At 43.7% G+C, this 15,152-nt stretch overlaps 1 protein-coding gene across 9 annotated transcripts in view; it reads right to left on the bottom strand.

Annotated features, from left to right (window-relative positions):
* The window catches only part of KMT2C (lysine methyltransferase 2C), a 302,911-nt gene that overhangs the window by 135,952 nt on the left and 151,807 nt on the right, over positions 1-15,152 (bottom strand). For all 9 annotated transcript variants that reach the window (XM_077268634.1, XM_077268636.1, XM_077268635.1 and 6 more), the window contains 3 exons: positions 14,878-15,020; positions 13,435-13,545; positions 11,113-11,801 (listed from right to left, as the gene is read on the bottom strand). In XM_077268634.1, the coding sequence (XP_077124749.1) occupies positions 11,113-11,801; positions 13,435-13,545; positions 14,878-15,020 (943 nt within the window). The remainder of the gene's footprint in view (positions 1-11,112; positions 11,802-13,434; positions 13,546-14,877; positions 15,021-15,152) is intronic.

Here is a 15,152-nt window from a genome sequence, read left to right as displayed (position 1 = left end):
TTAAGCAGCTTGGATTGTGGCCTCTCCACTCTTCCTCCAGACTCTGGGACCTTTGATTTCCAAATGAAATGCAAAATTTACTTTCATCTGAAAACAACACCTTGAACCACTGAGCAACAGTCCAGTTCTTTTTCCCCTTGGCCCAGGTAAGACGCTCCTGGCGTTGTCTATTGGTGAACAGCCAGCTTCTTTAGCAATGACCTTTTGTGGCTTACCCTCCTTGTGGAGTGTGTCAATGACTGCCTTATGGACATCTGTCAAGTCAGCAGTCTTCCCCATGATTGTAGAGCTACTGAAACTGACTAAGGGACCCTTTTAAACACTTAGGAAGCCTTTGCAGGTGTTTTTTGTTAATTATTCAAATTTACTGAGATAATGACTTTTGGGTTTTCATTGGCTGTAAGCCATAATCATTAACAGAAATAAACACTTGAAATAGATCACTCTGTTTGTAATGACTATATAATATATGAGTTTCACTTTTTGTATTGAAGAGCTGAAATAAATTAACTTTTTGATGATATTCTAATTTTGTGAGCAGCACCTGTATTTCACCTATTGCAGTGTGAATTGCTCAGCGCCCCGGCTGCACAATGCAGATGTTGCTTCAGGAGGTCCTCAGACTGCTCAATCTTTCATTATACAATGCATAATGCTTTATTTTCTGAAATCATAACATTGGTAAGTAGGGATCCCAACTTCAGGTCCTTACTAATCCTGAGAACGAAGGGGCTGCCGCTCTGACTTAGCACCCTGGCCACCTCACAGCTCATGCACAATGGTGCCTTAGCCACAGTAGGGTAGAGGCACAGTGGCGCATCTCCAGCCACGATGCAATCTCCTAATAACATTATTTCATATTAATGATAACAACCCTGAAGCGCACAATCATTGTTGAGAGTGAATGAGAATACAACTGTCCCACATTACTTTTCAATATCTCATTGAGATACTGATTTGGCTTTTATCCTAAATCATATTGCACGACTCGTTAAAGGGTTGATTGTGACTTGTAGGATCGCTACTTCCAATAGGTGGCGCTATAGCGTTAAGTCCTCTTTTTTTCAGCAGAGGCAATTTGCATATTTAAATTCCCAGAGGAGCATTGCACGGCGAATAAGCCTCCTTACCTTGACAAGCCAGCTGGTATGTCACTCTCCATAAGGAGAAACGTTACCCCTGAGAAAAACCTGAAATTTTCTGCAAGAAATCTGCATGCGTTTTTGCCGCGTTTTTTTCCGGACATTTCCCAATGCATTTTATAGTGGGAAATCCGCAAACCCCCCCCCCCCCCCGCAAAATTAATGAACATGCTGCGTTTTTTACCGCGATACGTTTTTTTCATGTGCACAAAAATTGCGGAATTCATTCTATATGATAGGATGCATATTGTATGCTGTTTTTTTGCAGTTTTATAGCGTTTTTATCGCAAAAAAAAGCGAAAAATCAGCAACGTGTGCACACAGCTTTAAGGGTAAAAATTTGACCGGCGATTTCTCATTTTTACAGCAAAATTTACAAGACCATTTTTTTTAGGGACCACCTCACATTTGAAGTCAGTTTGAGGGTTCTATATGGCTGAAAATACCCCAAAGTGACAACATTCTAAAAACTGCACCCCTCAAGGTGCTCAAAACCACATTCAAGAAGTTAATTAACCCTTCAGGTGCTTCACAGCAGCAGAAGCAACATGGAAGAAAAAAAATGAACATTTCACTTTTTAGTCACAAAAATGATCCATTAGTAACAATTTTTTTAATTTTTCTAAGGGTAAAAGGAGAAACTGGACCCCGAAAGTTATTGTACAATTTGTCCTGAGTACGCCGATACCCCATATGTGGGGGGGGGGAGAAACCACTGTTTGGGCGCACGACAGGGCTTGGAAGGGAAGGAGCGCCATTTGACTTTTTGAATGAAAAACTGGCTCCAATCGTTAGCGGACACCATGTCGCGTTTGGAGAGCCCCTGTGTGCCTAAGTATTGGAGCTCCCCCACAAGTGACCCCATTTTGGAAACTAGACACCCCAAGGAACTTATCTAGATGCATAGTGAGCACTTTGAACCCCCAGGTGCTTCACAAATTGATCTGTAAAAATGAAAAAGTACTTTTTTTTTTTTCCACAAAAAAATTATTTTAGCCTCAATTTTTTCATTTTCACATGGGCTACAGGATAAAATGGATCCTAAAATTTGTTGGGCAATTTCTCCTGAATAGACCGATACCTCACATGTGGGGGTAAACCACTGTTTGGGCACACAGCACGGCTCGGAAGGAAAGGAGCGCCATTTGACTTTTGAATTAAAAATTAGCTCCAATCGTTAGCGGACACCATGTCGCGTTTGGAGAGCCCCTGTGTGCCTAAACATTGGAGCTCCCCCAAAGGTGACCCCATTTTGGAAACTAGACCTCCCAAGGAACTAATCTAGATGTGTGATGAGCACTTTGAACCAACAAGTGCTTCACATAAGTTTATAACGCAGAGCCGTGAAAAAAAAAAATCTATTTTCTTTCCTCAAAAATTATTTTTTAGCCCGCAATTTTTTATTTTCACAAGGGTAACAGGAGAAATCAGACCCCAAAAGTTGTTGTCCAGTTTGTCCTGAGTATGCTGATACCCCATATGTGGGGGTAAACTACTGTTTGGGCACACGTAAGGGCTCGGAAGGGAAGTAGTGACGTTTTGGAATGCAGACTTTGATGGAATGGTCTGCGGGCATCATGTTACGTTTGCAGAGCCCCTGATGTGCCTAAACAGTAGAAACCACCCACAAGTGACCCCATTTTGGAAACTAGTCCCCCCAAGGAACTTATCTAGATGTGTGGTGAGCACTTTGAACCCCCAATTGCTTCACAGAAATTTATAACGCAGAGCCGTGAAAATAAAAAATCATTTTTTCCCCACAAAAATAAGCTTTTAGCCCTCATTTTGTTATTTTCCCAAGGGTAACAGGAGAAATTAGACACCCAAAGTTGTTGTGAAATTTTTCCTGAATACGCTTATGCCTCATATGTTTGGGTAAACCACTGTTTGGGCACATGCTGGGGCTCGGAAGGGAGGGAGCACTATTTGACTTTTTGAACTCAAGATTGGCTGGAATCAATGGTGGCGCCATGTCGCGTTTGGAGACCCCGGATGTGCCTAAACAGTGAAAACCCCTCAATTCTAACTCCAACACTAACCCCAACACACCCCTACCCTAATCCCAACTCTAGCCATAACCCTAACCAAAACCCTAACCCCAACACACCCCTAACCCCAACACACCCCTAACCCCAACACACCCCTAACCCCAACACACCCCTAACCCCAACACACCCCTAAACCCAACACACCCCTAACCCCAACACACCCCTAACCCTAATTCCAACCCTAACCATAACCCTAACCACAAGCCTAACCCTAACCCAAACACACCCTAACCCTAATCTTAACCCTATTTCCAACCCTAACCCTAATTCCAACCCTAACCCTAAGGCTGTGTGCCCACGTTGCGGATTTGTGTGAGGATTTTTCCGCACAGTTTTTGAAAAATCCACAGGTAAAAACGCACTGCACTTTACCTGCAGATTTACAGCGGATTTCCAGTGTTTTTTGTGCGGATTTCACCTGCGGATTCCTATTGAGGAACAGGTATAAAACGCTGAGGAATCCACACAAAGAATTGACATGCTGCGGAAAATACAACGCAGCGTTTCCGCCCGGTATTTTGCGCACCATGGGCACAGCGGATTTGGTTTTCCATAGGTTTACATGGTATTGTAAACGTGATGGAAAACGGCTACGAACCCGCAGAGGCCAATCCGCTGCGGATCAGCAGCCAAATCTGCACCGTGTGCACATAGCCTAATTCTAACCCTAATTCTAAGGCTAGGTTCACATTGCGTTAGTGCAGTCCGTTCAATGCATACGCTAAACGGACTGCGCCACACAAGTGCCTTTTTAAGATCGCGTTATGCGATCGCGCTAGCGCAGATGCTCCATCTGTGCTAGCGGTGACGGACCCCTAACCCCAGTTCTAACCCTAACCCCAGTTCTAACCCTAACCCCAGTTCTAACCCTAACCCCAGTTCTAACCCTAGTGGAAAAATAAAAGTAAATATATTTTATTTCATTATTGTCCCTACCTATGGGGGTGATAATGGGGGGGGGGGGGGGGTTAATTATTATTTTTTTTATTTTGATCACTGTGATAGAACCTATCACAGCGATCAAAATGTACCTGGGATGAGTCTGCCGGCTTTTGGAAGATGGCGGCGCCCATGGAGAAGACAGACGGACACCGGAGCTCGGTAAATATGCGGGAGTGGGATCGGACCATGAGGGGGGGGTGTTGTGATCGGACTGCGGGGGGAGTGGACAGGAGGACGGAGGGGAGCGGAGCGGAAGACAGCAGAAGACCGGACGAAGGACGGGGGATCGGTGGCAGGGCAGATCGCGGTCTCCAGCCATGGCCGCATGGCCGATGATATTGCAGCATCTGCCATGGCTGGATTGTAATATTTCACCAATTTTCATTGATGAAATGTTACCACTGCTGATTGAAAGTGAAACGTCACTTTCAACAGCCAATCAGAGCTATCGTAGCCACGGGGGGGGGGTGAAGTACCACTCCCCCTGTCCCTGCAGGTTGGGTGAAATTACAGTTAACCCTTTCACCCGATCTGCAGGGGCGCGATCATTCTGTGACACAGCATATGCATCAGAGGTCGGATTGGCACCGACTTTCATGACGCATACGCTGTGTCACAGGTCAGGAAGGGGTTATATAAATCATATTCTATCCTTTGCAATGTCAATCACAGAGAATACACATAATGCAAACCGTTAACAGCCCTTTTAAGAAGACATGTTCTTTGCAACAAAAAAGTTATGCCTTAAAGATCTGAGCTCCAGATTCTAGCGTTTTATCTCCGCAATGGAGTGAAGCAGCGCATTCATATTTGTTGCTTCTGAAACCCAATACGTGAAATCTCTGCTTGCAGTGCAACTAGGAGTTTCTTCAGAGTCTTCTCTGGCGACATACGCTTTTACTTCGCCCTTCAACATGCAGATGATCTAGCCGTATCTGACACTGCTGAGCTAGGAAAAGCAGCATCTGGGAGGAAGGACTGAAAGCGCACGGCCCCAGAGCAGACTCTAAACAAAACCTAGTTGGAAAGTAAAGCAGAGATTTCACATAAGGAGCTGCAGAAGCAACAGTTGTATAAACTGTGCAATGGAGCGAAGCAGCACAAAATGGAAAAAGTTGCAGATTCAAGGGAGCTCATGGATATTTCCAAGATATTACGTAATTTAAGCAAATGGAAAGCCGCCTTTAAAAGCAAATACTTAAAGGGAATCTGTCACCCAGCCCACCAGCATCAGGGGCTTATCTACAGCATTCTGGAATGCTGTGGATAAGCCCCCAATGTATCCTAAAAGATGAGAAAAAAAGGTTAGATTACACGGTGTTCCAAATTATTATGCAAATAATATTTCTTCATATTTTCTCTAAATTACCTATCTGAAATGCAGTCGTTGTTATTTTCCAGTCATCTACTATTCTAGTATAATTGCAATGTTTTGGAACAAACTGCCTATGAAAACCGTGTCTTAAAAAAATAAATAAATAAATAAACACTCAAAATGCATGTTCCAAATTATTATGCACAGCAGAGTTTTCAACCTTTTTTTGTTATTTTGAACAAAAAAATGGTCAATTGTGAAGTTATAAGCATTATCAGCTTATTACAAAATGAAATCAAACAGTTTTCAAGTGAAAACTTTATTCTAGGTGATGTTACATTTGCACATAGGACCCCTTGTTCGAAAGAAGCTTCTAAACTCTCTCGCCCATTGAATTTGTCAGTTTTTGGATGGTTTCTGCTTCAATGGTTTTGCATGTGGACAGAATACCCTCCCAGAGCTGTTGCTTAGATGTGAACTGCCTCCCGCCATCATAGACACTCCTTTTGATGATGCTCCAGAGGTTCTCAATGGGGTTGAGGTCAGGGGAAGATGGTGGCCGCACCATAAGTTTGTCCTTTTTTATGCCCATAGCAGCCAGAGATGCAGATGTGTTTTTTGCAGCATGAGACGGTGCATTATCATGCATGAAAATGATCTTGCTGCGGAAAGCACGGTTCTTCCTCTTGAACCATGGCAGGAAGTGTTGTTTTAGAAACTCCACATAGATTATGGAGTTCATCTTTACCCTTTCAGGGATCATAAAGGGGCCGACAATCTCTCTCCCCATGATTCCAGCCCAAAACATAACTCCACCTCCACCTTGTTGGTGCCTTAGCCGGTGTTTTCATGGGGTGTCTATCAACCAGCCATCCTCCACTCCATCCGGACCATCGGTGAACAAAACAGTTTGGAAGTCAGTCTTGTATCGTTTGGCCCACTGGAGCCTTTTCTGCTTGTGTGCAGTGGATAGAGGTAGTCGACAGGATGGCTTACGCACAGCTGCAAACCTCTGAAGGACCCTGCATCTTGTTGTTCTGGGGACGTTGGAGGCACCAGCAGCTTCAAAAACTTGTCTGCTGCTATGACAAGGCATTTTTGCAGCTGCTCTTTTAACCTTATGCAATTGCCTGTTGGAAAGAGTCCTCAATTTTTCCTTATCAGCACGCACACGTGTGTGCTGGGAATCAGCTACATACTTCTTGATGATCACAATGAAGTGTCTTGACAATGTTGATTGTAGTCATGCCTTGACCTAAATACTCCACAATTTGTTGCTTCTCAGCAGCCGACACATCCTTTTTCTTTCCCATTTTGGCAAAAAATGTAGGCTGCTTAATAATGTGGAACAGCCTTCTTAAGTAGTCTTGCCTTTATTTGGACACACCTGCCAAACTAATTTGCACAGGTATCTGCAATTGCTTTCAGTGATATAAAGAGCCCTGACACACATCACCATCAATGAGTTTAAATGACAAACAAAAAAATTCTAACCTTATCACTCCGAAACTCTTAGTGCATAATAATTTGGAACACAGTGTATACTCACCCAGGGGCGGTCCCGGTCCGATAGGCATCACGGTCCGGTCCGGGGCCTCCTATCTTTACCAGATGACGTCTTCTTCTTGTCTTCAAGCTGCGGCTTCGGTGCAGGCGTACTTTGTCTGCCCTGTTGAGGGCAGAGCAAAGTACTGCAGTGCGCAGGCGCTCGGAAAGGTCAGAGAGGCCCGGCGCCTACGCACTGCAGTACTTTGCTCTGCCCTCAACAGGGCAGACAAAGTACGCCTGCACCGAAGCCGCAGCTTGAAGACAAGAAGAAGACGTCATCTGATGAAGATAGGAGGCGCCGGACTGCGACACCCATCGGACCGGACAGCAGCGGGACCGCCCCTGGGTGAGTATAATATACCGTATATACTCGAGTATAAGCTGAGATTTTCCGCCCATTTTTTTGGGGTGAAAGTCCCCCTCTGGGCTTATACTCGAGTCATTCCTAGCGGTCGACAGGGGAGGGGGAGCTAATTATACTCACCTACTCCTGGCGCGGTCCCTGCTTCCCCGGCGCCGCAGCTTCTAACTGTACTGAGCGGTCACATGGTACCGCTCATTACAGTAATGAACATATGGCTCCACCTCCCATAGGGGTGGAGCCGCATATTCATTACTATGAGCGGTAACGGTGACCGCTCAGTACAAGAAGAAGCTGCGGCGCCGGGGAAGCAGGGACTGCACCGTGCCAGGAGCAGGCGAGTATAACTGGGAGGGGAGCGCTGCACGATATTCACCTGCTCCTCGTTCCGGCGTCGCTCAGTCTTCAGAGTCTTCTGCAGTGACGCTCAGGTGACGTGGTTAGTGCACGCCCTCTGCCTGAATGTCAGTGCAGAAGACGCTGAAGATGGAGCGGCGCCAGAACGAGGAGCAGGTGAATATTGAAAGTGCCGGGGGTCCTGAGAGGTGAGTATGTGATTTATTTTTTTATTGCAGCAACAGCAAATGGGGCAAGTGTCTGTATGGAGCCATAATTAACGTTTGTGCAGCACTATATGGGGCAAGTGTCTGTATGGGGCCATAATCGTTTTTGCAGTACTATATGGGGCAAATATCTTTATGGAGCATCTTACGGGGCCATAATTAACGTTTGTGCAGCATTATATGGGGCAAGTGTCTGTATGGAGCATCTTATGGGGCCATAATCAACATTTGTGCAGCATTATATTGGGCAAATGTGTCTATGGAGCATCTTATGGGGCCATTAATAACCTTTATGCAGCATTATATGGGGCATATTTTCATATGGAGCATCTTATGGGGCCATCATGAACTGTATGGAGCATTATATGGGGCTCCTGATTCGATATGGATATTCAAAAACACTTAAACTACTGATGTCTCAATTAATTTTACTTTTATTGGTATCTTTTTACTTTTGGCATTTACCGGTAGCTGCTGCATTTTCGACCCTAGGCTTATACTCGAGTCATTAAGTTTTCCCAGTTTTTTGTGGCAAAATTGGGGGGGTCGGCTTATACTCGAGTATATATGGTAACCTCTTTTTCTCATCTTTCAGGATACATCGGGGCTTATCTACAGCATTACAGAATGCTGTAGATAAGCCCCTGATGCTGGTGGGCTTAGCTCATCTTCGATTTTGGCGGTGACAGGTTCCCTTTAAGTAAAGGAAAAAAAGGAACGCCCCCTCAAGAACACCACAAATTTAATATTTCTTGCCACATTTCCTTAAATCAAAGAAGTGAACAAATCTAACAATATGCAAGGACTATGATTATCACAATGTACAACTGGCTTCAGCCACTAACTATAAATTTACAGACTAAGACAACATATACCAGACAGCACTTTTCCTAGACTTTCTTTATTATACTGAGGTTGTACAGATAAAACGTGGTGTCCATACACCTTACATAACTGTAGGATGAGTACTGTACTTGGTTCTCTCGGCTGACTCCGCCAGTCACAAATGCTGGACTGGCAGAACATTCATTCTCCACTGCCCCTATCAGAGTCCCCTGGTGGTGGTGGCTTACCGAGATGGAGAACTAAAAGATCTGGTAACCGTCTAAAGTAAGGTCACAGTGGGTCACAAGCTTACATAATGGTTACAGTTTTCAAGTAAGAACAGTAAGAACCTAAATTTGAGATGGGGACTACTCATAAGTATTATAAATGCAATCATTCCAACCAAGACCGCTGGGGGGACTCTACTACTCCAGTCTAGAGATCATCCTCGCACAACCTTAATGCAGCAAGCAGAAGACCTCCTTCACTTCACCTTGATGAATGTTAATTGGCCGATAATCCAGACGGCTGACTATCATGCATTAGCTCCATCGTGAGGGTGGCATTACACCAAGTTTTACTGACGACAAAAACGGATTCATAAAAAGCAAAAAGTATAAAACGCATACTATTGTGTAATAGAACTCGTGGCATTGTGATCATGACCTCTTCACAACTAATGTATGGATGGATGTTCTACAAGACAATTACCTATTTTTAAACCAGGTTTTTGTGTTATAATTTTTTTTTTTTTTACATTATGTGATCACCTTTAAATCTTTATTATAAAAAACAAAATCTTACCATTTTACAAACTGGCTACTTGGGCTATATTAAAAGGGGTCGTGTCTGACCTTACGGTACAGGTCTGCCGACTTGTGAATCCTCACATCGCGTGCACTGCGAGGATCCTCTGGCGCTGGGAGTGGATTGAGCGGGACGGCAAATATGTGGTGCGGACTAGATGTGTGTAGCCCCACACTCCATGCAAGTGTATTGAACGAGGCCGAGAATGGTCTAGTCGGAATGAGGCCAGAAGAATGAAAATCGCATACTTACAGTCACGTGACTGCACGCTCCAGGCATCCTCACAGTGCTCCGTGCACGCGATGTGAGGATTCACTAGTCTGCAGTCAGAGAGCGGCTGAAGACTTGTACCCGAATGACAGACACAACCCCTTCAAACTCTTACAACCTGTTTTTTTCGTGAAGAGTTTACAACAGTTTCCTCACCACCAGAGGAAGGATTACAATGACAGGTGACACCTATAGACATGTCACAGATGATCTTACTCCTCTTCTTTCCACAATGATCTTTGCACACACTTATTAGATGCCTCAGTGCAAAAGACAGGGTCAGAGTCTGTTCATTGAGGATAATGTGGGAGGATTCAGACTATGCAAATCTATGAGGGGGTGGGCCAGACTACAATCTGACATGGGGGTGGTACAGACTACATTATTTATACTGACTTTATAGCTGCACACTAACACAGCAATTATAAGCGGTACAATGTATTAGAAGCACTTTAGGGTCAGTGCACACATTGTGCATGTTGTTGAATTTTCCAAAATTACTACAAAGAGATTAAAAATAATTCACAGAGACACATTCTGGGACCCGCATTTATCTTGAAAGTAGAACCCCATTGTTAGTAGCATGTGCGACACTCCTCCTTTTAAAGCAAAAATCCTCACACCCCCAGTGTAGACGCCGGCACATCCAGATGGGGATTTCAAACCAATCTCATCTACATGTTGTGGAAATTGACCTGTGGTACAGATTTAAAAATCTACGGCAAGTCAATGCTTTGTGAAAAATAAAATCACAAAATTGCCACAAATAAATAAAAAAGCTGAAGTTCACACACTGTAATCGGTGTGGATTTTCCCGCAGTGTGTAAGCAGCAAGGTCTAAGCTTGTTACATGTAGATACTCAGTGTGAAAGTCCCTAAAGGTTTTACACCATTAAAAGACATTTTATCACAAGTCTAAATTTTAAAAAGTTCATTAACAAAAGTGAGTATTTCAAATCCTCCCCTAAAACAAATAATGGAATTTCATTTTTTTGGTTCTGTAAATGTAGTACTTGAGGACCATAAAAAGCAATAGATGAAAACAAAAACAGAAGGGGGAGGAAGAAGAAAAAAAAAAAAAAAAAAAAAAAGAAAGGTTGTCAGCCTTAATTTGGTATTGAAGACACATTTTCTTTATAGTTTAACTGCACAAAAAAAGCCAACAAAAAACAGCGTGTCATCCATTGCAGATGGTGACGTTTGCCCGTTATGGTACCAAGAGGATAAAAACAGTAATACAATTTACAAACTGACTTATTGTTACTTATCCTAGAACATACAGAACATTTACCTGTCTTGATCTTGGTCTGCCAGGAGAAAACTTCCTTTTGGTGATAGCTGGCTTACCCATGCCAATTTTTGGAGTTACAGATATAAATGTGGTCTGAAAGGCATTTGCTGTGCTATAACTATGTGCTGGCGTTTGACTCTGAAATATATCATTAGATGATTGAAAGTCGATGGAAACTGCAGGAGAGGATGACACACTGGTCTTACTGGTGTCCACTGAAGTGGCAGGAGACTCCATCCCAGTAGGAGACTTCAGACTTTTGTGCCCGGCCGGGGAGCTCATTTCTGTTGAAGTCTCACTGTTAGGAGTAGTTTCCGTGTCACGAAGATCAGATGTTTCAGAAACCAATGGCGCATCCTTTTTTAGTGAAATGTGTTCATGACCCCTAGTCAAATCAAAGTGCTCGTTTAACTTAGGATTGCTTGTGAGCTCAAACTTCGATGGTGATCCGCAAGAATTCTCCAGGACACGTGGTTCCCTCTGGTCTTCAGAAGGACTTTGAGCTTCTTTGCGTTCACCACGATGACATAGTGGCTGCTGTATTGATATCTTTACACTCGCAGCCTTTCGTACAGCCTCATCTGGTACAATGTGCATGTGGTCTGAATGAGAGGTGTCCATGCGGTCTGCTTCTGCGTTGTGAGAGGCATCGGTCTCCAGGTCTGCCTTCTCATTGTGCTCTGGTGTCACTAAAAGGAAACGCAAGAATATATCAAAGGGTAACTGTGCATGAGGAATAAAACTTTCTGCCCATTTTAGATCTTACATCCTGCATTTTTAATTACATTTTCCTCTATGCAAGCTCTTTTTTTTCTTCTTTTTTTTTTTTTAAGTGCTTATCCAATAGTTTTTTGTTGTTGTTTTTTTAAGCTTTGGGCCTAAAAACTAACAGGCAGGTATAGTCTTAGCCTACCTGCCTGTTGTACCCGGCGGCAATCTCTGCCGGCAGAGTGGTCAGAGATTCAGTGGCTTCCACTGACGTTCAGTTGATAGAGCAGCTGCTTCACTTCTGCTCTACTCAGTTGAAGGGGTGTGACAACCAATGTCATGCTGATTGGCAGCCAGCTCCCCACAGTTAGGCAGCGGGGAGCCAGATGTAAATCAGCATGACGTTGAAAGAGCAGCCTAGAAGAGAAAGAGCTGCTCTGTTGACATTGAGCAGATGGATCGCCGGCGGGAACGGTGTGACCGCTCTGACAGGTAGAACAGGCAGGTGGTTAGCAACTATGTGTATTAATTTTTAGGCTCAGTTTAAAAAAAAGTCAAGGATAAACCTTTTAAATTTGCAACTCACTGAGCTGGTGGGAGGAGGTGGTTAGCCGCTATGAGGTTTCCCATACACAACACATAGTAAGAAGGATTCCTGCTCTTCATTCCCCAGTTAGCACACAGAGGAGCAGTAGCCTCATAAATGGCACTATACAGCAGTACTGAGCAGTGCAGCTGTGAATAAGCTCAAAAGCTTGTTAGAAAAGCTCAATACAATCTGAGTCTCACTTTGCTCCTCACTCACTACCAGGCACTGGAAAAGGGGTCGAAGTGGCTCATATGTGGACAATTAAGCCGAATTCTCTAAGATATGTTACTACGTTATTTCTATTAGCTTGTATTACTGATTTATGCAAAAAGTTTGTCGAAAGTAAAGTTTATAAAATCAGCTTATTACCATATACTGAATTATTTTTAATATTGAGCCACAGGACAGATCACAAATGATTGCTGGGGCTCCCACTACTGAAACTTCCAATGATGAAGAAAACAGGTGTCTGCCGCCCTTCCTTACTATGTCAGAAATGAATGAAGAGGTGGAGCCAATTCTAGGTCTACAGGATTGACCATCTACAGACATGAAATGATCGGCCAAGGTGAAGAATGGCTTTTCTACTATACTCAGTCCAGACACAGTGAAGAGGTATGGAGAATCAGACTCCTCGTCCAGTGCTCTTTGCATGTTGCAAGGATTGTCCCTCTATTAGATGTTACATCCTCCGTATAGATCATAAAAATATATTTGCCACAAACTTGATGTTAAAAAAAAAATCCAATTAAGAGGAACTACTACTTGGTGTTCAAAATGTATAGCAGCGTGTACGGCCATCTAATGAGCTGTGCTGGTCGGCGGCGGGGAGAAATCAGAATCTGGCACTCATATTGCACTTTGAGCTTCCATGGATCCACAAGAGAATTAGCCCCAATTATCATTTAATAAAGCTAATCCGCAAGAACAAGAAGCATGATGCCATTTAAATCTTTTTTGCAGAGAATTTTGATACAATAAATGAATAAACCAAAAACGATGTGTAAATAATAAATGCAGCGCACCTTCATCGAGACACATTACTGCTGCACCTGGAACATGATCATTGTGATTAAGTGCTTCTTCTTGAAATGTCATTTTTCCACCTGTATCCACTTCCAGCTCGTCTGTGCATGCTACATTAATAAAGGAAAGATAATTCAATAGCGTCACAAAGATCAGTAAAATGGTTTTCAGCTCCACAATCAAAACTAAATACAACACAGGTGGTCTCGTAGCCCCCATACTGCGAGCTCTGCAACAACTGCCAGCTCTGACGTAAGGCTTCTATCCACAGCTTTTTTCCAGTTCTGATCTCCCTTTACCTTAAGAGAACCTACCAGAATGCCTAAGGAAATTCTTAATGGGGTTGTCCAATGAAAACAAGTTATCAACTATTCACAGGATAGCCGATACCTTACCAGCGGTGGGTCCGTCTGCTAGGATCTGCACAGATTGGAAAATGTTATCTTTTACAGGAAAAAAAAAAAATGGAGTAGCAGGTTGGCTGCCTGATCGCTAATCTGTTCATGCTCTATGGGGCTGCTGAAAAGAGAGAAAAAAAAGGAGCACAGTGCTTGGCCGCCCCATAGAGAATGAATGGTGAGGTGGTCGAGCGTATGCACTGCAGCTCCACTGTAACGAGAAGAGTTCCCTCTTCTACCGATCTGTACAGGCCGCAGAAATCAGACCACAATGATCAATAGACTTACCCTTTAATAGGTGATAACTAGTGATGAGGGCAAGTGCTCATTACTAGAGAGTTTGCCTAGGGTGCTTGGGTCTGCACAGAGTATTGCGGGTGCTCGAGTGACATGCTCAGAGTCCCCGCGGCCGCATGTTTCGCAGCTTTTCGACAACCTCAAGACATGTGGGAATTGCCTGAAACGCTGGCAATCCATACGTTTTGTGAGCATGTCACTCGAGCACCCGTGATACTCGGTGCATACCCAAGTAGCCTCGGCAAACTCTAGTAACGAGCACTGACACATCACTAGTGATAAATTGTTTACACTAGACAGCCCCTTTAAGGGTCCCTGGCCCCGACTCCTTAGTACTCCTTTTAAAGCTTAGCACAGCGTAACTAATGTTACCGATTTTATGCAGTTTATATAAAATCCCTTTATGACGCGCAATTTGAGCAGAGCCACAGAGTCCTCCAAGTTACGAGCGGCTGGCACTCCTGTACTCCACACTCAAAAGGCAGACCACATAATGGAGACAGTGCCAGTCCTCAGCTTGTGCTGCATGTCATGTAGCCTGGATTGTATGTGATACACCAAGTATAAGCCCAACATCTATTCTCCACTTCACTAATCTCCTGGGGGCTGAATGTCTACAAATCCACACAGACATCTACAAATCTAGTAAAATGTCATTCCAGAAATGTAGAGGTGGCTGCAGCCCGAACATGAAATATCCATATTCCCTTTAACATCAATTTGTCGTTACTGTGAAAGAATACTTACCGGCATCAGCGTCCGCAACCTCCATGACCATACATTCGTCTCCGTCCTCCACGTCAGATTGCTTACATAATGCGCAGCTGTAATCGTCTTTCCAATGATCATCTAAATAGTCTGCACATTTTTCACAGTCTAGATGTATCCACCTCAAGGACAATAATAATATAAATGTCAAACTACAGCGTACTACAAGTCACAAGCAGTAAATACAGTGATGCAGGCAATCCCATCATTAATGATCTCTTACTCTAAGGGTATGTGCACACGATGCAGATTTA

Source organism: Ranitomeya variabilis, chromosome 6, assembly GCF_051348905.1.
Source record: "Ranitomeya variabilis isolate aRanVar5 chromosome 6, aRanVar5.hap1, whole genome shotgun sequence".
NCBI lineage: Eukaryota > Metazoa > Chordata > Amphibia > Anura > Dendrobatidae > Ranitomeya > Ranitomeya variabilis.
This window is presented reverse-complemented; position numbering and strand designations above follow the sequence as displayed.